General features: G+C 39.1%; 1 protein-coding gene across 2 annotated transcripts in view; it reads right to left on the bottom strand.

Annotated features, from left to right (window-relative positions):
* iqsec3b (IQ motif and Sec7 domain ArfGEF 3b) overlaps positions 1-25,416 on the bottom strand; it is a 79,022-nt gene extending 53,606 nt beyond the window's left edge. The window contains exons 1-2 of one of the 2 annotated variants that reach the window (XM_038268889.1): positions 24,657-25,416; positions 13,699-13,773 (exon numbers count right to left, since the gene is read on the bottom strand). In XM_038268889.1, coding sequence (XP_038124817.1) covers positions 13,699-13,773; positions 24,657-25,180 — 599 coding nt within the window. In that variant the 5' untranslated portion in view covers positions 25,181-25,416. The remainder of the gene's footprint in view (positions 1-13,698; positions 13,774-24,656) is intronic. The other variant, XM_038268888.1, reaches the window with a different exon arrangement.
* Between the last annotated feature and the right edge of the window lie 817 nt (positions 25,417-26,233).

Genomic DNA, 26,233 nt, shown 5'->3' with positions numbered 1-26,233 from the left:
GGATGATAAAATCGTAGGTTGAACTGACCCCCTGCTTGATAAAATATCCTTTTTTCAATCGTATTAATCTTAAAATATATATCACTTTCTATTTTTTTCAGATTGTTTTCAATCTCAGCTCTTATTCGCATGAAGTCCTCATAATATCCGGGTGTTATACTCTGCCGAAAGAACTGTTTCTGTCAAGCTTCCTGCCATTCAAAATAGGCTGATTCTGCAGGGACATTAAACCATGTGTGGGGATATGAACTCTCTACCAAAGCAACCTTCCATCCACCTTCTAAATTGATAAGCTGCCCCTAGAAACAGTATTATTTTTAAATATGTCCACGCTGCTGTTAGACAGTAATGTGATATAGAATACGTCTTCATCGCTCACCTGTTTTTCCAAAAACGTGTTTTTGACCTCTGAGCAGTGGTGTCAACAGTACACACATTTGTTACTAAAGTGGAAGTATAGATACTGCTGTTTAAAAACACTCTGATAAAAGTTGAAGATTTAGCTCTATCCACTCTGCCAAGCAGTCATAGGATAAATGTTTATTTCTTTTAGTTGCTGAAATTAAACAGTTTACACAAACTGATAGGAAGATGTTTTCAGTCCATAGTAGATTTAAAAATATATATATATATATATGAATGAGAGTGCAACAATTTGTTTTAGAAGCATTTTTAACATATCAAGAAAAAGTAAAGTTTTGTATGTAAACAAACCGTGAAAAACAAAAATGCAGACAAACATAAAACCAGTGGTATTTATCCTACAGTTGAATTAGCACAGCCAAAGGTCATGCTAAAGAAAATAGTTTGGTTGGGGGTGTGCAGAGCAGACTCGAGCCTGCAGATGAAGCAAAGTGTCAACAACCAGTGAGGATCTACAGCAGAGGTGGGGGGCTGGGTTTTATGAGCACCAGCACACCATGCAGAGTAAAAGTTCTTATCAGAAATAGACTAGTTTATTAAAGGACTCTTAATAAAAAAGCATTACTCATAATACTACTGATTATTGATTGTGACTTGATTTTCGTCACATTAGATTCTGAGATGTAACCAGTGTTCACTGATAATCTAGTTAAAGGATGTAATGCTATTCTTTGTAGAATACTGTAAAATTTATAATCTAGAGTGCTTACTGGATCCAACACAGTTGAAATCCTGATCCTGTAGGGCTTTTTTTTTTACATGGTTTTATCTTCTGCAGACCAGTATAGCCCCGACTAAAGGGTTAGGCAGAATGGTTATATTAAGTGTAACAGTTTACTACCAACATGATGGATGACAAACTTGCATTAGAGTGTACAAACATGATGGTTGCATTGTAAAAAAAAAAATAAAAAATAAAAAACATTTTATTTAAATACATGATTTTCTCATGACTATGTTGATTAATTATACACAGAAATGATAAAATAGATGTTTAAGACTACTTAGAGATTGGCTTGAATCTTGCTGCATTCATGATATTTATTTTCTTCATAAAAAAGATAGGCAGCAAAATGAAAGTAACAGGAATAAAACAACAAATGTTGATGACTAAATAACGGTGAAAGAAGATAAAAAAGAAAAACTGCAACACTTTTCATAATGATGGATCAAATATTTTCTAGTTGCTCAACTGCTAAATTTCATCTCTGCTATACGGCTGAACCAGCAGTAGATGTGCAGTTTCTAATATAAGGTTTACATACAACCGTACAGTGAATGTCACACTAATCTGTTCCTAAAGTGTTGTTTGTACGTTTTTACAGCTAGAATAATAGTGAATAATGCTGTGTTTTTGTTACATGTTCAATCAACCAATGTTTGATTTAGACAACATTGGATAATTCTGCAATAGTTTGCTTCTCTTTTAGATTTGCAACACCTAAAAAGAAAAAAAAGGAAATTGCTCAATTCTGATGACTGACTTCTCTACATAGATCATAGATCTGATCATTCATCCAAACCCACCTATTACCTTCCCTTGTGTAACTCTTATTTCCATGTTAAACTATTAAGATAGAATTGTCTAACAGATACATGCCTTTATCTAAAAACTTTATTTTGTGCTTTTTGTATTTAGAAAAGTTAGGAAAATAAAAAGGGTTAGAAAAATAGTTTCTCCGGAATGAGAAGATAAAAAAGAATTTTTTTTTATGGTTAAGCAACAACCACAGAGTAACTGATTAGACACAAAACTAAATAAATCTGTTATGTCATAAATAAAAAATCTTGCACAGGGCTTGATTAACATCATGTCATACAGCTACAAGTTGTTTTGCATACAAATTTGTAAACTACGGTAGTTCTAAGAGAAACAGTCTGTTCTGTGAGATTTTTATTGTTGTTTTGAATTTACAATTTTTCAAGCCACAAGCTTTCCTCCAAGTGTGATACTAATACCAGAACATTCGTTTTTTCTTGTGTTTGGTTACAAGAGTATGGTGGAGATCAAGGATATTTTAAGATAAGGAGGCAAAATTATTGACTTTTATTCTGTGATTAACCTATGGATTACTTTTAGTAAAGGCAGAAAAACACACACACATATATATATATATATATATATATCATTTAATATATGGATCATACGTTTGATCTCCGAATGAACTTTTACACTAGAATGACTGAGTTACTTTATTTGACATATCTTTAAGGGGAGGCAGTAATTTTGCATGACGTTAGGTTTACTTATAAGTAGTTTTTTTTACATAATTAATGTAAATAAAAATGTGTGAAGTATAGAGACTTAGTCTTTTAAAAACTAAATGTATATTAAAATAGACAATAAAACAGTATACTCAACTTAGAACCTAAAATGTCATTTATTCTTTCATTTACTGTATACAAAAGATATTATAATAAGTTCACATACAGTATAAGGTTTAATTTATTATTATTAACCACCACAGTAATATGGGTTTTAGTGACAGTGGGCCAATGTACTACCTTAAAGATTTATTATGAGCTGATTACTTTAGGACAGAAGTAGAGTTATTAAGAATATATTTGTACTTCAGTTAACCAGTAAAGGGCCACTCTTGTACCAATGACTGCAGCTTAAAACAGAAAAAAGAGCTATTATTATACGCAGTATAGAAATAAACCCCCCAAAACATGAAACAGGTATGATGCTATGTGCAACTAACAAATAGTTAAAACAACTTAATTCAGGTTGAAAAGGTTAAAAAATGATATAATCGTTTTCATGGAGAAACATTAATTAGGGAGCTGTTTCTAAATAGAAGGGTAGAATACTTATGTGCATTTCCCCAAATCAGTACTAACTGTTGGCACAACCGAAAAGGAGGGGTTGGCTAACCTAGATTAGTTTACACAAGTCTTAGGTAGTAGGGCACATCCCCCTCTTCTGGTTTGAAACAAATAGCGCTGCAAGCACAAATCGTTTTTCTGGGCTGACATAAACAAACATAAAAATACCATAGGAATAGAAAGATCAGATATAGAAAAGATCACATTTTACATGTAATCCAATTATGACTATAGTAAAAAGCTAACAAAGTGTATGTAACATTTGTCAAAAAAAAAATTAAGAAAGAAAAAGTTTCTACTTGAAATATATTAATATTTTAGATTACATAACCTACATCATTCTTCATATTTGATGTTGATTAATGAATTAATTCTCCCAGAGTGACTCTAAACTGCTTTGCCTTTATGGATTGCACATGAGGAGAAAATAGGGACTGCACTTTTATGGATTGCTTTGTGATTCTCCTTATTGTGTCAGAAAAATAAACTTAAAATTGGATTCTATTTAGCTCAAGCTCAGAACTTTTTTGTGTAAAGCTGTCACACTACAACCTCAAAATTCAATAAAATGTATTGGGATTTTATGAAGCAACACTACAAAGTGGACGGAAAATGATGCATGGTATTTTTTATTATTATAATAACGATGAAATATGTTTCATGTTCAGGGGTCCAGCTCTGTGTAGTTTACTCGCAGTATAAATGCATCAGTTGTCTGAAAGCATCAGAGTTTGTTTGTTTTTTTTTCTTTAGAAAAAACAATAAAGTGCAAGCAAGGTCATGAATGAATACAGTTGATAGGTCAGGTTGAAAGTGATGAAGAAATTTAAATTTCACAATGTTTGAACATGTCTCACAAAGTATTGTTTTGTCAAATATCTGTTAAAGCCTAAGGCAACCATGGATGATCTAAAGTCATCCAAAGCTAAGGTAGGGTAAACTGGACAACAGAAAATCCAGCGTTACACAAACCTGAAAGAATGGAAAGTAAACCATTGCTGAAAGAAATCCAGAAGGACTGGAGTGTGTAATGTCTACAACTATGCAAAAAGCAATACAAACGGGTTAAAGGAATGACTCTGGCTGTGTCAGGCACTTAAAATATCTAAAAAAAACAATAATTGTTGAAGAAAAATAACACAGCACATTTCTCCAGCCCCACAGTGGGACATGCTGGTGGCAGCATCATACTTTGGGGGAGCTTCTCTTCAAGTACAGAGATGGGGTTTGTAGGTAAGGAAAGAAAACCTTCTGGATATCACAAACTACTTGTATATTTGGATTAGGGTTGAAACAATTAATTGGATTAATCGTGATTAATCGATAATTGAAATAATCATCAACTAATTTAGCAATGGATTAATTGTTAACTGGAGTATAGAGAATGTAGCTGTCAGAACAACCCATTTAGAGCTCTATTTAAATCACAATTGTAAAAAAAATATATATATGAACATTTTGCATTTAAGTTTTTTTTTTCCTTTAATGCTTATTCATGTGCAATCTAAGGAACAACTTTACAGTGGAAGCTCACATACACATTCCTTTGATTTTTGACTGAACGTATGCCAACCTGAACAAAACAATCAACAAACTGGTCTTCAAATGGGTGAAGCTGATAGAGATACACTATATTGCCAAAAGTATTTGCTCACCCATCCAAATTATTGGAATCAGGTGTTCCAATCACTTCCATGGCCACAGGTGTATAAATTCAAGCACCTAGGCATGCAGACTGTTTTTACAAACATTTGTGAAAGAATGGGTCACTCTCAGGAGCTCAGTGAATTCCAGCGTGGAACTGTGATAGGATGCCACCTGTGCAACAAATCCAGTCGTGAAATTTCCTCGCTCCTAAATATTCCACAGTCAACTGTCAGCTGTATTATAAGAAAATGGAAGTGTTTGGGAACGACAGCAACTCAGCCACGAAGTGGTAGGCCACGTAAACTGACGGAGCGGGGTCAGCGGATGCTGACGCGCATAGTGCGAAGAGGTCGCCAACTTTCTGCAGAGTCAATCACTACAGACCTCCAAACTTCATGTGGCCTTCAGATTAGCTCAAGAACAGTGCGCAGAGAGCTTCATGGAATGGGTTTCCATGGTCGAGCAGCTGCATCCAAGCCATACATCACCAAGTGCAATGCAAAGCGTCGGATGCGGTGGTGTAAAGCACGCCGCCACTGGACTCTAGAGCAGTGGAGACGCGTTCTCTGGAGTGACGAATCGCGCTTCTCCATCTGGCAATCTGATGGACGGGTCTGGGTTTGGCGGTTGCCAGGAGAACGGTACTTGTCTGACTGCATTGTGCCAAGTGTAAAGTTTGGTGGAGGGGGGATTATGGTGTGGGGTTGTTTTTCAGGAGCTGGGCTTGGCCCCTTAGTTCCAGTGAAAGGAACTCTGAATGCTTCAGCATACCAAGACATTTTGGACAATTCCATGCTCCCAACTTTGTGGGAACAGTTTGGAGCTGGCCCCTTCCTCTTCCAACATGACTGTGCACCAGTGCACAAAGCAAGGTCCATAAAGACATGGATGACAGAGTCTGGTGTGGATGAACTTGACTGGCCTGCACAGAGTCCTGACCTCAACCCGATAGAACACCTTTGGGATGAATTAGAGCGGAGACTGAGAGCCAGGCCTTCTCGTCCAACATCAGTGTGCGACCTCACAAATGCGCTTCTGGAAGAATGGTCAAAAATTCCCATAAACACACTCCTAAACCTTGTGGACAGCCTTCCCAGAAGAGTTGAAGCTGTTCTAGCTGCAAAGGGTGGACCGACGTCATATTGAACCCTATGGATTAGGAACGGGATGTCACTTAAGCTCATATGTGAGTCAAGGCAGGTGAGCAAATACTTTTGGCAATATAGTGTATATCCTCAAAGGTAGATTGTAAAAAACTGACTCGCCACTCTTCTAAGACATTTATTTCTTAAAGGTATAGTGGAGGATTTTTGCAAATTTTTTAAAAGACCCGCTCTCTCCACTCTTAAATAAATAAAAAATACAAATGCACAACCCTGTACTTTTTCCAGAGAAGAATCGCCTATGAAACACGTGCAAGAGCAAGCACAAACCCATTTCTCCTCGTGCACGCTCTGTTTAAAAGTTGCCGTATGCATTGCTCATACAAGCTTATTTTCCACAATTATTTTTCCACTATGTCAGACTCACCACCGGTAAGTGAAAATGGGAACGAGCACATAGGACGGCCTTAGGTAAACATGTCACCAGGATGATTGACAATTTCAAGACCACTTATTTTTATGATCCACCCGGGAAAAGAACATCCTCCACTATATCTTTATGACAGATATATAAACCACCATTTATCATTTTCTATTTCTTTCTTTCCTCTAGAGCTTTGGGTTAAGTTAAACATCTAGAAAAATGAAATAAAATTCACTTTCTTCATATAGCACAGTGGAAGGGTTTCTGTCTAAGGAAACCCAGCTGCCTGTATTGAGTGATTGTATTTGGATTCACCACTGTTAGGTGAGGATGTCACTACGGTGGATGGCCACTTGCAAATTGTCCCTGACTTTGCAGCAATCACAGAGCATGCATACAGCATCAGTAAAATGGTTCTGGTTCCTTCTAACAAACAAAAACCTTCAGCTTATTGTGAGCGACGGAAGTAAACATACTAAACTAACATAGATGCAATGATCTATATTTACTTGTATGAAAAGGTAAGAGTAAACTAGCTCCACAGATGGCTCGGCCTTGGTAAGAAACAGTTAAGCAGATGAGCTCTCAGTCAGTTTTAAGGTGAAAGGGATGAAAAGGAGCACAAACAGTTAGTCAAAATAAAATTTGAGCCAGTATAAGTAGGAGAGAAACAGGGGAAAAAAGTACACAGGAGCTTATGATTGTAATATGTCAAAATCAAATCAAAGGTATCAACATCTCTGACAGTGTATTTCATCCGAATTTAGCCTAAACAGAGATACAGGTGGCCTAATGGTTAGAGCATTGTGCTTGGGTCTGGGAGGTTCTTAATTCAAACCCACACACTCCCACGGACTGTCACTCTAGGGCCCTGAGTAAGACGCTTAACCCCAGACTGCTCCCTGGGCGCCGCACAATGGCAGCACACTGCTCCCCAAGGGGATGGGTTAAATGCACAAAGATTAATTCATTGCTTTGTTCTTGTGACAGTGTAATGACAATAAAAAAGTCGGAGAAAAAAAATACATTTAGGGTTGGCTAATCTCTTTGAATCTATTCTTAGCCACCTTCTTTTAAATTCTCAAAAACATTTACCAGGTTTCTTTAAGCAAAGGTTTTGTTCAAGAATAAATGCTGAAACTGAGCTTATGCGTTTCCATCATTATACTCCATGATACCAGTAAACCTCAAAGCTTTACACACTCATTCAGAGCCCATGTCTGATTTTTTTGGCGCTTGCCTGTCCTTTGCTCATTTTTACCTCTTGGAACTAAGGTTTCCATCGTTATCCTGTGAGACTGGCATCCACAAATAGAATAACAAATCTTCCATAGAGCTCGGCAAAATTTCCAATGTTTTCTGTAATATTTGCATGTGTATTTTGGTTTGTACCAGGGTGATTTAAAGGCTCAGAGACACTGTAGATAAAGAGAGCATTCAACAAACAGAGCCATATGCAGAACATTGCTGCAAAAAAAAGACTTTTAACTTTTTCTCACTATATCCTTATGCCAAAGAATTTGATTTCTTTCATATTGTGCCAACAGTATGCTACAAGAATCCAGCGAGTGTCGGTCATCTTCACCATCAAAACAAATAAAAGGAGTTAAACTATCCTGAATAACAAATTAAGATAAATCATTATCTCTAAAAGAGCAAGGACTTGCCGCTCACATTGGTATTCTTTTTTTTGCACTGTTGCCACACCAGCATTGCTCCACTTTTTTCACTATTAAGATCAAGGCTGAATGCATGTATGACCCTCTGAAAGCTAATGTGTTTCCATGGCAATGACATCATTTGCGCTGCGTGGAAATAAAAAGATTATTAGGCAGGCTTTTCTCCATGTTCGGCTGTTGGGATTAAGCTTTCAGAAATACTGCTAAGTGGAAAGTCATGCTCTACAGTCAGACTTGACTCAGAGAGCAAGTAAAGGGAACCCCCAAGCTGACTCCACAGATATGAGTACTTCGTGTTTATACTCTGATATCAGCAATTCAGTTCATCATAACTCAGAATGGGGAACTATCATCTAATGGAAGATTCAAAAGCCTTAAGACTGGGTTAGAGGTTCACCTTCTAACAGGAAGATTACTTTGAACTTAGAAAATTCCGGCAGTATGAATATTTCTGGGTTTAACTGTATAGTTTAAAATGTTTTGCATGTTTGCCACTCCTGTGTTGATCGGTACAGTGTGCTTTTAACTGACATTGTTGTTTTTCATGAATTTCTTTTTTTTTTCTCTATTATTTCACTCTATCTGTAGGTGTAGAGGGGAATATCTAGGGTATTATCATGTAATCTCTTTGTCCTTCTTTCTCTCCTTTATTACTGTCTAACCCACTTTTCTCCTTTTGTTTCTCCCCTTTCCCCTTTTACTTCCATCTCTGTCTCTTTTTTGCTTTTGAAAATAATCCCAGAACATTTATAAAGTGGAGCCTTACAGCAAAAGCCGTACTGCTCCCCTCCTGACAGCAAATCTGTTCAGCTTCTCCTTTTGCACTCAGGTAAAAATACAAAGATGAATTTTCCTGCTACAATACTGGATGGGACACATGAAATAAAATACAAATGGTCGAGTCAAAATGCAGACATAAATCCAATTTGACTGAACCCTGCAAAGCATAAACAAACCTCAAAAGATTTGGAGCTGTAGCTGAAAGCATGGTCTTTGTAAGGGATTCCATACTTTTCAGATTCTTATGAGTAAGATAAAAAAAAAAACTACATGAAGTATTTTCCATCACTTTACAACAATGCTTTGATCATCCCTTAACTACTTTTTTTTTCTCATGACTTGATAAAATCTGCAGATGTCTGAGCAGTATGAGGTGGTGTTTATATCAACCGTCTCAGTGGTTTAAAAACCAGAAGCTGAACACCGTCACAAATGTTCACAAAAGCTCATATGCGCCTCAAAACTTCACATTGTCAAAGGTTGAGGAAGCTGTTCCCTGAGGTCATTGTCCAATCCTCCATTATTAATCCCAGACACAGATGGTACAACGTTCTTTTACATGGTAGCATTATCAAAATTCTGCGAAAGCCATGTAAGGCTTAAGTAATTTGCCTGGCATAACACAGCAAACGTCCTTATTCCCATAGGCCTTCCAGTAATCCAGATTTCCTCACACATAAAACCTTCTCTTCATCTTCGCAAACTTCTTACCCCAGTTAAAGAAGGAGCCTGAAAAACTAACTTTCAGCAGCAAAGAAACAGTACCGTAGTAGACAGATTTATGATCACACCCTGAAGGTGCACTCATGAGTGTGAACGCTTGCAGAATATTTGTGCTGGTCGGATACTGCTTACTCTGATCATTTTTACGCGAACAGAACCGGAGCTAAAAAAAAAAAAACAACAGGGGAGAATTAAAAGCCAGCTCATGCTTAAATAATGAGTGCATCACTTAAGTCCATTTTTGTTTCCTCTGATTGCTGTGAAATGAAGTATATAACAGCGTCTCAATAAAAGTTGGAGACAAGGTCAGAGAGGCTGGGGTGGCTGTGTCCTCTGAGAAAGAGTCAGGGAAAAAAGCCAGAAAGAGGAGAGAGGGAAGATAACTACCCAGAAAGAGGAAACAAGAGGATAGTTGCAGGCCAGGTTTTGGTGCATCCTAGAGGCTGTCTCTATCAAAAACTCTATTAAAACACTGCCATATCCCAGTGCTGCATCAGAATACATTAGAGTACATTAGAATACATTAGAGGTTTTTAAAGCAAGACCTGAGCTATTAATGCATCTGGCCATGCAAGAGCCTCTGTAATGATCAGGCCACTGTGCACACTTTCCCTTACAAAGCATATGCAGTAGCAGCAGACACATGCCTACACACTCATCGTCAAGGGGTGAGATAGAAGACGATTTGTCAAATCGTATCATTTCAAGTCCTGCAAGCCCGGAGGGGGGAGGCACACCTACACTGAAAGGCTGGGGCAAGAGGGAAGGGTACGGCAGGTTAGGCTGTAGGCAATTCTCTTAGGAGATAAGTGGGCACTGATGGATTAAGAGTGTGCAGCAACTATAGAAACAGTCAAGGGTTGCAAACCAGAACACATCTTCAGGTGATGATGATGAGGATAGTAAGGAGGAATGAGCTGCATTGGTTTTGCACATTCATGCCAGGTCTCATCATCTCAGCTGGGCGCCCGCTGCCGCTCTGCCGATCCAATCAGGACCATGTGTATGTAGGAGTTAAGTCATTCCAGACAGACAGACAGATGGTGGTATTAAGAGAAGAAATAAACTCAATGGGGTGGGATGAAGTGGAAATTACTGTGAAGCAATGAGTGCTGAAGACATGGTCCTAAAAAAAAGTATTAGAAAAATCTAGTGAGAAGAATCAAACATTATTTGATTATACAAAAGAGGAAAATACAAAGAAAGCATGGAGGATTAAAAAAGAAATATAATTATTCAAGCTTAAAGTGAATGTTTATGCATTCCCTCTTCCCATACATAGCCCACTCTGACACATGCTGTTAAAATAACTACCGTAGATTTTCCAGTTACTATGGTAGAGATAACTGTTGCGTCATTTCAGGGTTGCCATGGTTGCTTTGATATCGGCAATATCCTTTCACACTTTATTCCAACGCCTCTGTTGCTGCTTTTTTTTTAAGTTGCAGCACATTTTAATCATCTAGCTGCAATACTTAACCTCAGAATTACACCACGTCACACTGACATATGGACCAGCTCAGCACTGCGCACTCACCAGCTGGATAAAGTTGAAAAGGATCACTGAGGGTGCAAGGCAGACTTTTCTGCTAAACTGAATCAGTCACTTAAGACATAGTCTGTCATCTGTAGAATATCACAGTTTCTACTTTCATGCTAATTTGTTGTAAAACTGTTGCAATGCCAAAATAAAATGTAAACTCCAAAAAACATTCTTGTTGATGTCACAAGGGGCAGAGCCGAAAAACCCATCCTTTTCTTTCATTCGGTAATATTCTCCAGTACAACCCAAACAGTTATAGTATTGTCGTTATCTTTTAGGATTGGATATTTTTCTAATTTTATAAACAAAATGGGAATGTATATGTGACAGCAGGTTTGATGCCATTAAAACAGAAATCTACACTCTGATTATCCACATTTGTGTTGCTATTGTGTATTGCAAAACACATTCTTTGACGTTTAAGTCTCCTCAGCAGAGCTCCAGGTTGAAAATTCTGTTTTTTAATTTGCTTATTTTTGCTTTTTATTTGCATTTTAAATTTTGTTTCTGTAGAAAGCTGCTGCTTTATTTTGTTTGAGTTTAGCCAAAGATCTGAGCCTTGTCTGAGAAAGCAGCATGGATTTCATAGAAATCTAACTAACTTGGAAAAGAGTAAATGCTTCTTGAAGGCTTAGACTGGAAATAGTAAATACTAATGGTACTTATATAGCCCTTTTTGTTTTTTCAAGTTAGGAGACTTCATCAAAGTGCTTTCCACTACATTCCATCATTGGCCCATTCACAGTGGCAAGTGACATCTTAGCCACAGCTGCCCTGGGGCTCATTGACAAAAAGGAGGATGCGGGACACAGGCGTCACTGGACACAACGGCATTGAAAGCCGGAACCGCGGCTTAAACCAACAAGCAAACTCCTGCATCCAAAGTCACCGTCGCCCATATCTCATTGTCAAAGATCTTTTGCAACCATTATGAATCAAACTGCTATAAAACTACATTTGGTGCTTCTGAAATGATCTCAGGCACACATGTTTCTATAGTAAAGCTCATACTATATTAGTCATGCACTGATCCAATACCTGTATTGGATATCAGCTCTAAAAGTTACTATTTGTTTGGATCGGATGTTGGTGATTTGATATTGTATATCCAGCATCTTTTACATGCAACTGTTGTTTCATTCTTTTGCTGCTTATATGTTCATACATAATACGAGGTACATCTAGATCTGTGCTAATTTGTTACCTTTTCTTAACAATGTTCATGTCAAGGCTAAGACCTTCACTCACATGGCAAGATATTTTGTTAATTTATTTAACAGTTGAATTTGATAAATATCAGATATCAGCTGATACGATTAGCCCAGGTATTGGTGTTAGATTGGATCAGAAAAAAATGGATCAGTGCATCTCTTACTTTTACTATCAACCAAGTCCCAACCAAAGAGAAAAATCAGATAAATGTCCCATTGTTCATAAGCCAGAAAAAGAGAAGTTGCTTAGATAAGCTAAAGGAGTTTAATTTTAGTTTTCAGACTGCATTAAGTGCCAATTTGCTGGTAAGTAATGTAGCTGCTTAAGGTGATGTGAGCTGAATGCATCATTTAATTTTTACCAGTGACAATAACAACAACGAGCAATAGGAATGAAAAATGACAAACTTTGGGTTGAGCAAAAAAAGTTAAACCTCTTCAGCTCAAATGCAGCTTAAATGTTTCACCCATAGCAGAGTAAAACTAAAGACAGGATCTTATTTATGTAACATTTACATCTCCTTTATATAAATGAGCACCAATCGAGACCAAAGTGGTTTTCTCATTCTTCTCAAATTTTTCTCTGCAGAAATAAGTGTCACAGTGAGCTCTGCGCCAGTTCTCAAGATTCCCCCATATCTGTCACTTTTCCTGACCTTCATTTAAAAACAGATGAGATACAGCGTCCTTATTACAAATTTGTTTCAATTTAAAATCCTTCCCTTAAAGCCCTGTCTCAGTTATGTGTGTGGAGGTTCAAATCTTGGCCTGTCAAGTCTTCCTCCTCACTCACTCATCCCAACTGCCTGTCAGTTTAGGCTAAAAAAGGCTACCAAAAGGAAAAGAAGTATCATATTCTTCTCATTTTAGTCTATTTAATTCTCCTTCAAAATAACTATTGCTATTCTGAGTAAAATCTCTGTTTATCTAACTTCTCCGGTATTGCTAAAATGGTTTTCTCCACTCAACCTCCTTATTTCTTGGTAATATATAGCTTATCTCTTGCTCATAAGGGATGCTTGGGAGAAGTAATTCAGAAATAAATTATTACAAAATGATACAAATATGAGAAGCTTAAATTGATCTCAAGAGATGAGATTAAACAACAGATGAGAAATACATTTTCCTATGGACAGAATCGACATTTAACAAAAGGTTCCTCTGCCTGAAATGTTACAAATGAAGGCTGATCAACTTCAAACCTGTGATCATTGTGATGTCACAAAACCTGCAGCACAAAATATATATATAAGAAGTTAAACTTTTTTTAAAGAAAATTATTGAACTTTAGAAAGAAAAATATGTAAAAGGGTTTCCAAAAGGCAACTCATCTCACCTTGATGAACCAGAGGTATCAGTCTCTGGATGTTCAGGGGCAGGGCAGCAAAACTGATGCAGCACAGTCTCACTCCTGCAGAAGGACAAAAGAAAAAAGCAAGGTCAGCAAAGGAGGAGGAAAATTGGCAAGGCTGACAGGTCTTACAGGACTGGTTGTCATTCTGTCTGCTGCTGAGTCGTGTTCAACATCCATCCATTAAAAACTATAGAATCACTTCTAAGAGACAAACTGAAATTCATAGAGAATCTCTCTTCTTGCTCTTTGAATTATTGCATCATCACATTTTACAGTTTGTGGCTGATCCCAGGGCAAATACCCTATATAGGTCAATTCAAGGCTGAGAAAGCTTAGAACGGGTATATTTATATGTTTGTGTGTATGTGTCAGATCAACTGCGATTTAGCAGAAATCCCTGAACCCAATCTGGAAAGATGCTTGCTCCAGCTCTGCTTCCTACTTCCTCCTCTTTAGTTGGCCTTTCTCATTTGTCTCTCATACATTTTACATTGGCATTCATATTTTAAGCATTATGCTGAAGCTTTTATCTGGAACAAGAAATAAAAAATGCACTCATAAGCAGCTGCATGGATTGACATCCTTGAAACCCTGAATGCCAAACAGTTTCCGTTTCAACAAACATAAAGAAGACCACGATGATCAGCATTTATGGCTTTTTCATAGGTGTTTATCTGAGTGTCAAGAACATTAGGCAGTTCTGCACTGAACTCAAAGAATGAAGCAAAGAAGGACATTCTTGGCTACGCTACAGTTGGTTTTCTGACCTAGGGTCAGACTAAAGCGCATGACATAGAGTTGCAGTGACAGGCAGTCAGAGTCGGCGCAAAACCAGGAGTGACAGTCTGAGCTATAAAAAGCCACATTTTCACAGCAACTTCCGCTGACTAAAAGAAACCCTGGATTTTTTTTTCCTAACAGTCTTTGGTCAACACGACTCATTGCTCTGATTCTGTGATCAACCACCTCACTCAACATTGTTACAACACACTCAGGTGCTCTTTCATACATCTCAATTATTCATTTTTGAACTAATTCTGTAATTCTCTTAAAGCATTTCCCTTCTATCGTCAGCTTTATGTCTAAGTGCTTAAAGAACTATCCAGAGCAAATAAACTGCATGTCAAGGTTAAGTTTTAAGCTCAGTTACGTTTAAATGCAGTGGTTATTCTTGTTGAAAAACAACCATAAAACCTAACTTACCTGCTATCATTGAAGCTAAAGGGACTGGTGTTCATTTTTGATTTACCCAGAATGAAATCTAATAAAACATGCTTCCTTAAGCATACTTGGAAACAGCAGCACTGCCACTGAGGAATCAGTCTCAAATGGGTGAATCAGTGTAGCTTCTCTATTAAGTAACTAATTACAGGGTATGATTAGATAATTACAGCACCTTGTGCAAGTAATTCTACTTCTTGAACTTTTAAAAATTTCTTTATTTCACAAAGGGGACAAAAAGGATGCAAGACTTTGAAGTAACAAATAAAAGTTTGAACAGGGTGTCTTGCATTGAAATTCAGCTACCTTTTTCCCAAAAAAACTAGTGCAACTTCAAGAGTCTTCTTAATCATTAATTTAATTGATTCCGCCTGTTTAAAATGGATCACCTGGATAAATACAGTTGTTATGTAAAGGCAAATAAAAATGGACAAAATGTCATCATCTTGGTGTAGATGACTGGCCTAATTACTCATTTTGTTCACCTGCCTATCTCCGCTCAGTTTCTCATTCCTGTTCATCTGATCCATCTGCTCCTGCTTCTATTTAACCAGCTCTCTAACCAGTCATCAGGGTCAGATTGTTTCTCTCGAGCCAGTCGGGAGAGTCTGTCCAGCATTACCTTAATGTTTCTGATTTCCTGCTCTGCCTCTCCAGCACCGAGCCCGCCTGTTCCTGTCTGATCAGTTTTTACCTGCCTGCTTCCAGTCATCAGCGCAGATTATTCTCTACCTGTTCCCGTATGATCTGTTTGCCTGACCTGTCTATGGACTCCTGCTGGGTTCTGCCTGTTGACTGAACTTAGATCTGACCTGGATTTCCCTTCAGATCCTCTTCGGACTTCTGATCTCCTGGTTCTGAATCCTGAGAGCAGACACTTTGGCTTCACCCTCTTGATTATCTTGTCCTCCTTCACCTCCCGGATCTGATCTCCTGCTTGTTTTCCGTCCTCCGGGGCTGCAGTGCCTGTGACACTCTGGGCGGCGCCTATGCATCTTGTAGGCAGTCCACCATCTGGATCCTACCTCTTTCTCTGGGCTTTGACTAACTAAAATAACCACCTTCATAATCTTCCTCCGCTAGATTTACGTGGACACTAATCTGTGATTCCTTTCTCCAGAGGTTCCTGTCTTAGATGCACTAGCCGTTGCTACTGCAGTCCATTTCTATTAATGGACTTTTTAAGTAATTGTGTTGTCTGTCTGCCTTGAATACTGAGTCCCCTTTTCTGTGCCATGACACAAAAGATGTGCAGTAATGATAGAGACCAAACCCAAAGACTTTCAGTTGAATTTGCATGAAAAATATCTCACAAAGTATCAACTCAGAAGGCCTGAATAAAAATGTAGATTTTAAATTTTTATTTGTAAGAAAAAATTTCCAAACCTCATGCCATTACCTGGAAACAAACTACAGACAGGTCAGGAGTTTAGGTTTGTCTATCACACAAAATCTTAATACAAACATGGTATAAAATGCTTTTTTAACACAGACAGATTATGCGTTTATGTCCGTAGTTCTGATCGTGCATTATGAGTGTATAAAAGGTTTGCAGCCAATCCACATATCATGCTCAAGTCCAAGATGGAAATACTTCAGCGACGGTGCATATCAAAAGCTAACTAATTCCACTCTCAGCCAGTACCTACCCAGGGCACAACTTTACAACAAATGACACCAACTTTCCTCAACTCACAACTAAACCATATCAGCTATACTATACCCTTAGCTTAGGTGGTGTGTTTATAGCAAAGCTCTATGCTTTAATCTAAAACAGAGATGTCATGTTAGTGATTGATGAGATTGATGTTAAGAGAAAATAAATAATTTGTCTTTATAGCTTAATTTTGACAGCTGTCTTTACATGTTGAAATGTGATGCATTTATGCAATGACACTAAAAAACAAGCCTTGCACTGTATAGGTGGAAGATCTTTTGAAGCACAGACTTTCATCTAAAAAGATCCAAACTTGCTGCTCCTCTATGGGTTTTATTTTTAAAGCTCTTTAAGGGGTGCCGACATGTTGACAGTGTGTTGGTTCAGACATAATAAACGGCTGAGCTTCATATTGCTACACATAAGAGAAGCCAACGTATTTTCTTCAACTACTGTGTACTTGCTATTTTCTTTTTTTCTTGTGGATGTTTCTTGTTTGTTTTTTTTGCTTTTTTTTCTTTGTTGCAAACAGCTATTTTAAATGTAAATTGCTAATTTGGAGAAAGATGAGTCAAAGTGCACGAGGCTGCAGAGGAGCTTGTGCATATTTTAGGGTTGCATATCTCCACAGGTATTCTAGCTTTTGTTGTGTTCCTACTTCTTCAGTTGAAACAAAGTATATTAAACTAATGAGGTTTGCATTTTTTAGTTTTTCCTTCATTTGTGTGTGTAGTTTCATTTTGCTCTATGAGGTGGAAACTCACAAGGGACCTTATGATTACTTATTATCCCCACCCCTGCAGACACAGAGTTCTTATGCCAGAGATACAGCAATAACGCTGCAGGTCGTAAAAAAAAAGCTCTCATTTAACTTCTTAAATGTTCCTCTCATGGAAACATACCGTGGGGATGGAGTCCTTAAACATGCATTGTGGCAATTTTTGCCTAATGCAAGACACTCTACCCCGTTAGTGTCACAAATATGCTTATTGGTGTAAAATACAACTGGCTTTAAGTATTGTCAGTGTGTAGAAACAAATTACTATTTAGAACAAAGCAAATTTGAAAAAGAGATCCTCCAAAGCTTTATACGTCTTATTTTTCATGGGTTCTGTTTTGAGATAAACGGATAATTATGATTTATTGAGTTTAAAAACTGCTGCCAGGCAGAGTTTCTAAGTATGAAATCAGTCCAGCACCAGCCCCCACACTCTACTTACAGTTTAGCATATTGTTTGGCTTTTGTTCAATAATTTTTTGCAGATGTGTTCATACTCCTTAAACTTTTCTTCTTTTTACCTTTTAGTCACACATCTCAATGATTTTAAATGGGATTTTATATGATAGACTGATCTGCATTACTAAATGTCGCTCATTAGTATGGCTTGAGCCTTTTTCTACTGAAAGGTGAACATCCACCCCCACTGTAACTCTAACAAGCTTTAATGTAAAGGAAATGAAGATGCTGCCATCACCATATTTCAGAGGTTTCTGAATCCAATTGCATTATCCTTGTAAGCCAAGGAGTTTCATATTGATATTATCTAACCAGAGCACATTCGTTGACATGCTTGCAGTGTCCCCTTCATTACTTGTGTCGATCTAGAAATCAGGCCTCTGAATAACTACATGTTATGGAGAGAGCGCATGATTTGGAGTGGGCAAAATAGCTGTCCTGTCATTATCTTCTTCTGTCTGTGATCTTTGCAGCTCCTTCAAATTAATCATGGGCCTCTCTATACATTCTCTGATTGAAACACACCAGTAAGTTTATTTGGATGGTCATGTTTTCATAGTTGTACTTTATATTTTGATTTGGAGATTTCTAATAGAACGGCTGTAATCATACAGAACTGAAATTATAACACACAGGTGGATTTTTAGATATTCTTCATAAAATCTTTGGAAGTCATTTATTATAAATATATTAGATTGATGACTTTTATTTTTTGTTCATTTCAGAGGGTAAAACTAATATATTTTATACATTAATTAAACACTGCGATAGGTGTACTTCACAAAAGACTGTGGGAGATAGGCACCACATTCCATGACCCTGGGGGACCAATGGTAGAAGATGGATGGATGGATGGATGGATGGATGGATGGATGGATGGATGGATGGATGGATGGATGGATGGATGGATGGATGGATGGATGGATGGATGGATGGATGGATGGATGGATGGATGGATGGATGGATGGATGGAATTTAATTACAACCTCAATAAAAAGGGTTAGAAGGGTTTTTCAAAGAAGTTGTTTTTTGCTGAATTCTGTATCCAAGAAAATTCCTAAATGTCAAGTTGAAGGAAAATGTGTGTTATTAAAAGGTTCACCATCAGCAGGAATAATTGCACCTTTAGAGGACTGTCAAGGGGAACTTCAAAAGGGATTAACTGAGGATGGATTTACCACAACAGGAGCCACAAATTTGGCCTACACATGGAAAAAAAAAATTTTGATTCCTTATTGTTAGGTAACTAGTCACTATATAACAGGTCATACATGGATGGTCAATATTTTTATCCAATAGAATAAAAACAATAATATTCAGACCAAAGGAGGAGAGATAGCTCACAAGTTCAGTTCCAACGACTAGAAACCACTGATTATGGCTGAGTTCTTCAAGTCAAAGTTAAGAACCGATTTGCTTAGAAATGCTTTTGACTGTTGAAGTTAAAGTGTTAACTGAGGTATCATAAGTCTGGGGTATAACATGTTTAATTGTTGCTTTCTTTTGTTATGTTTTTACTTTCCTTCTATGTTACTTTTAAATCTATGTAAAATACTTGAATTGTCTTTGTAACAAACTGTGCTATACAAATAAAAATCTCTTGCATAAAGACAAGTATTTCCTATGAGCTAAGAAGAATAAACTTGACTGTTACTCAGTTGTCCAAAGTCCTCTTCTAAGACAAAGGTAAAGCTTGAATTTAATTTTAAAATCAAAGTCCCAAAGTCTGGAGCAAAAGCGGAGAGCCGAGTAATTCTTGTTTTCAAAGTCAGTGATGATTTGGAGGAACGTTTCATCTTCTAGTGTTAGTCAGCTGTGTTTCTGAAGTCAAGAGTCAACTCAGCCATTAACTAGGACAATGTATGCTGCATTTCTATACCATGTAGTATCAAGCCTTATCATATGATTGTCCTGGTGCAGTGACAGTCACCTCAAGCTCAACACCAAAACAACAAAATAAATAATCAATGACTTTCTAAACAGGGAATAGGATGACAGTATACAGGATTTTGGACTGAATGTCATCAAAAAGAATCCCCCAAACTATTAGAAAGTATCAAGCAGGGTCATTTCCACCTGAGAACTGAGAGGGCCCTGACTTCTAAAGTATAAATGTAGAAATTGGTATGCCAGCTGCACTGCATTCAAGAAGAAACAATGACAGTGGCTCGCCAACATTTTTCAGTGGATCATTGGCTTCCCACTCCCATGACGATTCATCTTCTTCAACAGGGCTACAAAGACTTGGGCAGAGGTGGGTAGAGTACCCAAGAATTTTACTAAAGTAAAAGTAGCATCACATCATCAGATTTTTACTCAAGTAAAAATAAAAAGAAGGACACATTTTTTGTCGACTGCTGGTCCGCTGACTGAACTGGACCTCAGCAGAGAGCCATGAGCCGCCCGTCCTCAGCCGAAGGAGCGGGGCTGGGGACCGGTAAGGCAGGTGGGGGGAAGCATGGGGCTGCCGTTGTCCAGGCTACCGTTACCGGGCCCGTCGCTCCATCCCCCTCGCTCCGTCCCGCGCCCCAGCTCCCTGTTTCGACTACATGCTGCACTGTAGTCGACCAAAATCCCAGACAATTTTGAAATTCCCCATGTACATTTTTTTAGGTCTGAAAAGTAGGACAGGTTCGGGAAAAAGAGGACGTCTGGTAAACCCTATTAAAATGAAGCCAAACTTTCGATCGGTTTAACCGATGGGATGCAATTTTTTTTTGTTTTTCTTTTCTAGACTTACGCCTGGTTACGTCGTACTTGCTTACTGAATGCCATGTGCGTAACTTGCATAAAAAACATGACGCAAGTCGTGCTGCTCTGGTGGTGCCTGGAATCGATAACAGAATAGCTAAGCGAGCTGCTACAGGAACCAGTTTTCGATTCCCATCCCTATCCACAACTCTATCTATGATGCTGTTTTACCTCCAATGGTCCGTTACCCAACCTCTGAGGTCGTTACATCTGTCTTTTCAACAAAGTCACAGCAAACTAAAGCTCAACCTTTTCTGAAGACATTGAAGGGAGAATAAAGTAAACTAAACTCCAAAGGGTCAGCTCCTGTTCACCAACAGCATGAAAACTCTTTCCATAGACTTCAAACCAAACAAACACTTCCTCTAGTTCCATCCATCTGCATAATAAACACACACTCTTATAATTTGCACATTTATGTCAAACACTTGCTAAGAGAACAGGTGAATATTTTAACACTACATGCACTGGGCCGTTGTGCCTTGTCCTCTCGCTCTCAGAGCCCCATCCTCTCTGCGTAACCACTTTCCTCTGCTGTTTTGTTGCTGAGCTGAGATCACAATGCTTTTACCGGCCAGGGTCAAGGAGAAAGAACAGGGGAAGCCAAAGAAAAAGAGTAATGTTTCAAAAAGACTAGCTGTATTTGGACTGAACAAAAGGTTGTGTGCCCTTTTCACTGTGCCACAGGCTGCCATAACCTACAGTGCCCACACTGCTTGTTTGTAGGCATTGAAGCCAGAAGAGACAGCCACCCCAAATGCACCCTTATTTTAAAAAATTCACTTCCCTGTGGTTTAGTCTCCCCTGGTACCTGTCTCACTTCCAGTGTATTGAGTGCCCACCTCCACAAACGCCACCACCCCAACCCCATTCTTGATTTTATACTTCTGTCTCTTTTTTCCTGTTTCTTTCTCTCATTGGTCCACCCCGGCATCGGCCTCAAGCTTCCTCTTGTAGACACCTCCGAGGGATCCATCAAAGACAACGGCTGAGCGTGCATCTCTCTTTCTCTCTTTCTCTTTCAATCTCTCTGCCTCTTTCCCTCCTGAGAATGGCTGATTACTGTTTGCTCCATGGGCTAAGTGGGGCAGATAGAAAGGCTCAGCTGGAAAGAGACAGAGAGAGAGAAAGTCGGAGACCGAGCGGAGGAGACCCTCTCCTCTCCCTTCCTCACATTCACGGGCGCTGACAACGCTGATACAAAGCAGGCTCACCGCCAAGCCTGAACACCACTCACCACCTCTCTGCATCTCACTTCTTTGTAATGCTAAAAAACTCTACAATCTATATACGCAGAAAATATCAAATAAATAGGTGTACTAAGATGTCTGAAGAATGCTTTAACATTGGGTTATGTACGAAAGCTCACTGAATTGCAAGAGTAACATACTGTGACAAACTGAAAACAGGAATAACAGCAAGTAAACCTGATTGATTCACAGTCATCTGCAGGCAGGACGCAGCTGGCAAGGGCAAGAAGGTGAGAGGTACCCCACCAGCCCCTATGCTTTACCCCTTTCCTGATGGTCTGTGCAGAGGAAAAATGATAACACGAGATGTAGAGTAATTACTGTGATGCAAAATGACTATGATTTATTGAGTGAGTAGTGTGGCATTAAATTCAGTCTTGGCTATTGTTCCTGTCTTCAGTACCAGTGAAGCAAGAACTGCCACAGACTGCAGATTCTCCACCAAGAACCAATTAAAATGCAGGCAATTACCTGTGATACTGGGGGCTGTGGGGATAGATACAGGCCTATAGAAAGCACACTCACTTTGAGATAATCTGGTTTAATGCATCTACATTTATGTTTGATAGGTGCAGTGTCTTTCTAAATAAAGTTGACAATACCAAAAAGAGCAATGAACCCCCTTTCAAAAAACAGCTTTCTGTTTATTATATAATCTGTTACAAGTGCGTCCCTCTCTAATATCGCCCTGGATAACTTCCAGTATAAGATAGCTGCACTGGCTAGTAGAAGAGTTGTAGCAGAATTAACATTAGTTACTCAAGCCGTTGAACTTTGGACCCACAGTATAACGCCAGGGGAGACTTTGTAACACTGCATGTAGTAATTTAAGATGAAAATCCAATGTTTGAATTCACAGCTGGGCAATTAATTGCATTTGCAATACAATTGCAATTTAACAAAATCCAATTTTCAAATTGCAGAGGAACTGAATTTGGTTCAGCCCTATTTAAAATGACCAATTATTATACTATTGATAAAATTATTAGAGTGAGTTACTAACTCACTAACTTTCTGTTTTCATGTGGTATAAAAAGGATTTGACACAGAGATTTGCTTCTTTAAGCCACTTTTTGGCTGTTTGAGAATCAAGATACCAACTTACCAACACAAGAAGCAAAATGTGCTCTACCACCATATACAGTGAAATGGTGAAGGAAGTAAAAGTAAAATGAAGTTACTGAGAGCTGCAGTAGAGAGTGTTTTATTTCTACATCAGAAACGTAAATTTATAAAGGTTGCCAAATTCTTTCAGCAACTTCAGTTGGAACTGTATGCTTTTATAAATTCAGCGTTTTTTTGTTTGTTTGTTTTTTAAGCTGCCCATCACGGTGGCTCTGGCATCAAATGAAAGGTGAATATGCAGAGTAGTGCAAGGTAACAGGGGAGCTATTAATCAAGCCACATGTCCACCCATCCATCCATTTTCCATAATGCTTTTAACTGCTGGGATTGCGAGGGATGCTGGCGAGAGGCTGGTTACACCCTGGATGGGTCGCCACTCTATCGCAGGGCAACACAGAGACAAACAAACATTCACTCACACTAAGGAGAATTTAGAGAAGCCAATTAACCTAACAGTTTTTGGACTGTGGGAGGAAGCAGGAATACCCTGGGAGAACCTACGCATGCAGGGAGAGAACATGCAAACTCCATGCAGGAAGACCCTGGGCCGGGAATCAAACTCGGAACCTTCTTGCTGCAAGGCAGCACTGCTACCCACTATGTTACTATGCAGCCAATGCCACATGTGATATGATTTTTAAAAAATCATATCACATATTCAAACATAATTTAAATGGAGTAAAAGAGTGCTTTTTTATGTTGGTTCTGCTTGGTTACTAATGTCCAGTAGTGTCTTAATGTCTCTTTTTTGTCCATGATGGAGTTCTTAATGCATCTCTAAAAATCACTGCCAAAACTGTGCAAGTCTGGATAATAGTGTATATGAGCAATTAGAGGGGAAAATCTTACATAAGACTTGCAAATTATTTTTAAAGTTTGTCCCCTCACATATGACCCTGATCTGATTTCACATAGTTTCTTTCAGTGGGGGTGGTATTCCACAGAGACCAATCAGAGCCAGTGCTAGGATACCAGCAGTACAGATATACATGCATGGGGGGGGGGGGGGGGATCCACTGGTTTTATCTCATAATATGATGTGTTGATGCTCTCTGGAGCTCTGGTGCCAAAGCAGGATGGGATTGTATGTGCGTGTGCATTGCAATGCCCACATGTTTCTCAGCAAAATCAGAGACCTCCCAAGATCCCGTGAGAGTTCCCAGATCCCGTGCTGTAATTAACAGAGAGGCAGAAGCAGCACCGTGGACAGTCGAGGTGCCTCATCACCCCACGCTCGTGTCTCATACTGACAGCAGCCACTGTATTGTGCACACACACACACACACACACCCACACACACACGTGCACACAAGCACGGCCTGAAGTGCACGCGAGCGCACATTAAGGCCTACAGCTGTTTGTTATGTAATGATTCTGTGATCGTGATCCAGTTTCTGATTTAAATAATCCACATCTTTCCTCTTGGTGGTGCAGTCCTTGACCGACACACCGCCCGAGACACGGACACCTTTGTTAATTAAGCTAATCTTAATCTGGTGTGCATGCACGCGCCCTGATTGCACAGTTTTATGCTGCACACACTATTCTAAACACTATTCTAAACAGAACATACGATTTTAGAAAACTAAAGACAGCAGGATATTTAAAGTGCAAAAAAAAATGCATTTGGGCCTGTTTCTGGATTCCTGCTTATTGCATGAACAGATGAGGTAAAAGCAAACAATTATTGTTTACTTACTCGGATTTTCTCGCCAGGGTCAGGGATCGACAAAGAGTTGTTGGGGTCATCGGAACCAAAGATCTACAACTGGGGCAACTTCCACCGTTTTCAGTCTCACTCTCAATGGGGGAAATTGTAGAAGGGTCCGCTGGGACTAATTGCATGTCGCCCGGGTCCGAGGTCTGGGCAGGCGAGGGCTGGACGCTCGGAGCCGCCTCGACCTGCGCTGGTGTTGCGGCATGTTCTGACAGAGACCCCGATGTGGTCTTGATCTGCGGGTCCTGCGGGTGGTGATGATGATGAAGGCAGCTGGGGTCCGGTAGAGTATGATATGAGTGATGGTGCAGGTAAGGGAGCTGCTGTTGCACCCTGACGTCCCGCAGGTGCCTGTTCTCCCCGATGAGCTCGTCCACGCGCCTGTCCAGCTCCTCTATCCGCGCGCGCTGGGTCTGAATGAGACTCTGCTGGTTCTGCACGATCGTGGTGAGCTCCCGAAGGTACAGAATCGCCTGCACCGGGTTTTCTAGCAAACTGGAGCCCATAATATCCGAGATAAATAGAAGGAAGAGAGAAAGGGGAAAAAAAGAGAAGCCCGATTTGCAGATGGGGGACGGAGGAGATGGGGATCTTATCGTGTGCGAATGGAAAGGTGAATGTCCGTTCGCTCTTCTCTTGGTTCTGATCGGTTGTAAATGAGGCTGAACCAACCGAGCAAGTCTCCTCCGGTAGTTTCCCTCCCTCCCTCACTCCGACTCGCTCCCACTGCGCTGAGTGGTGCTGATGAGAGAGGCTAGATCCAGATGTGACAGGAGGGAGGGGTGGCGCTGGGAGGCGGATGCGTCATTACGCACGAATACACGAGAACTAGCCAGGGCAAGGACGCACCCTGTAGGTGCAAGAAGTCAAGTTATCAAAAATAATAATAATAATAATCTTAACAATAATAATATTAACAATAATAATAATAATAATAACTGACATCTGCATGTTGCTATTTGTGGACATACTCTGTAAGAATGTTCATGAGCGTTAATTTTCATTACTTTTATCTACTTTAACTTTATTTACTTCTGGTCTTGCAAAAACTGCAACTAACTCTTTGGACCTTTCAGTGTGTGCAGGATAATTATTGCTTTCATACTTAAGTGACCTCACTAATGTGCAGTTTAAAAGTGGGAACTGGTCTTGCAGATACACCCCCCTTTACTGCCTGATGAATTTAACCTGATTCCAACCAGACACATCCATGCTACCAAGATTCAGGACTTATTGAATAAAATATTGATTTGTTCTTATGGTATTATTCCAGTGTAATTACGGTCCATTTGTTATTTTATTACATGGCTTTGTCAGCTATTGGCAGTTACAAAAGGAGGCAATAAAGATTTTGGAACTTGAACAAAAGCACTTTAAAAAGTGCTTTACAGATAAGTCAAACGCATAGTCTTTTCATTGTCCAACCACACTCGCTTGTGGTACCCCCATAGCACCACAGGAAAAGTAAACTCTTCATCAAAGTTAATATTTTTGAACATGTGATTGTGATATTTTCCTCAAAAGCTCAACCAGTTACATTTAGAAATTAGTTGCACCTG

This window comes from Cyprinodon tularosa, unplaced genomic scaffold, assembly GCF_016077235.1.
Source record: "Cyprinodon tularosa strain WSP-4 unplaced genomic scaffold, ASM1607723v1 ctg71, whole genome shotgun sequence".
Lineage (NCBI taxonomy): Eukaryota > Metazoa > Chordata > Actinopteri > Cyprinodontiformes > Cyprinodontidae > Cyprinodon > Cyprinodon tularosa.
Note: the sequence above shows the minus strand (reverse complement) of the source record. Positions and strands in the feature narration are given on the sequence as shown.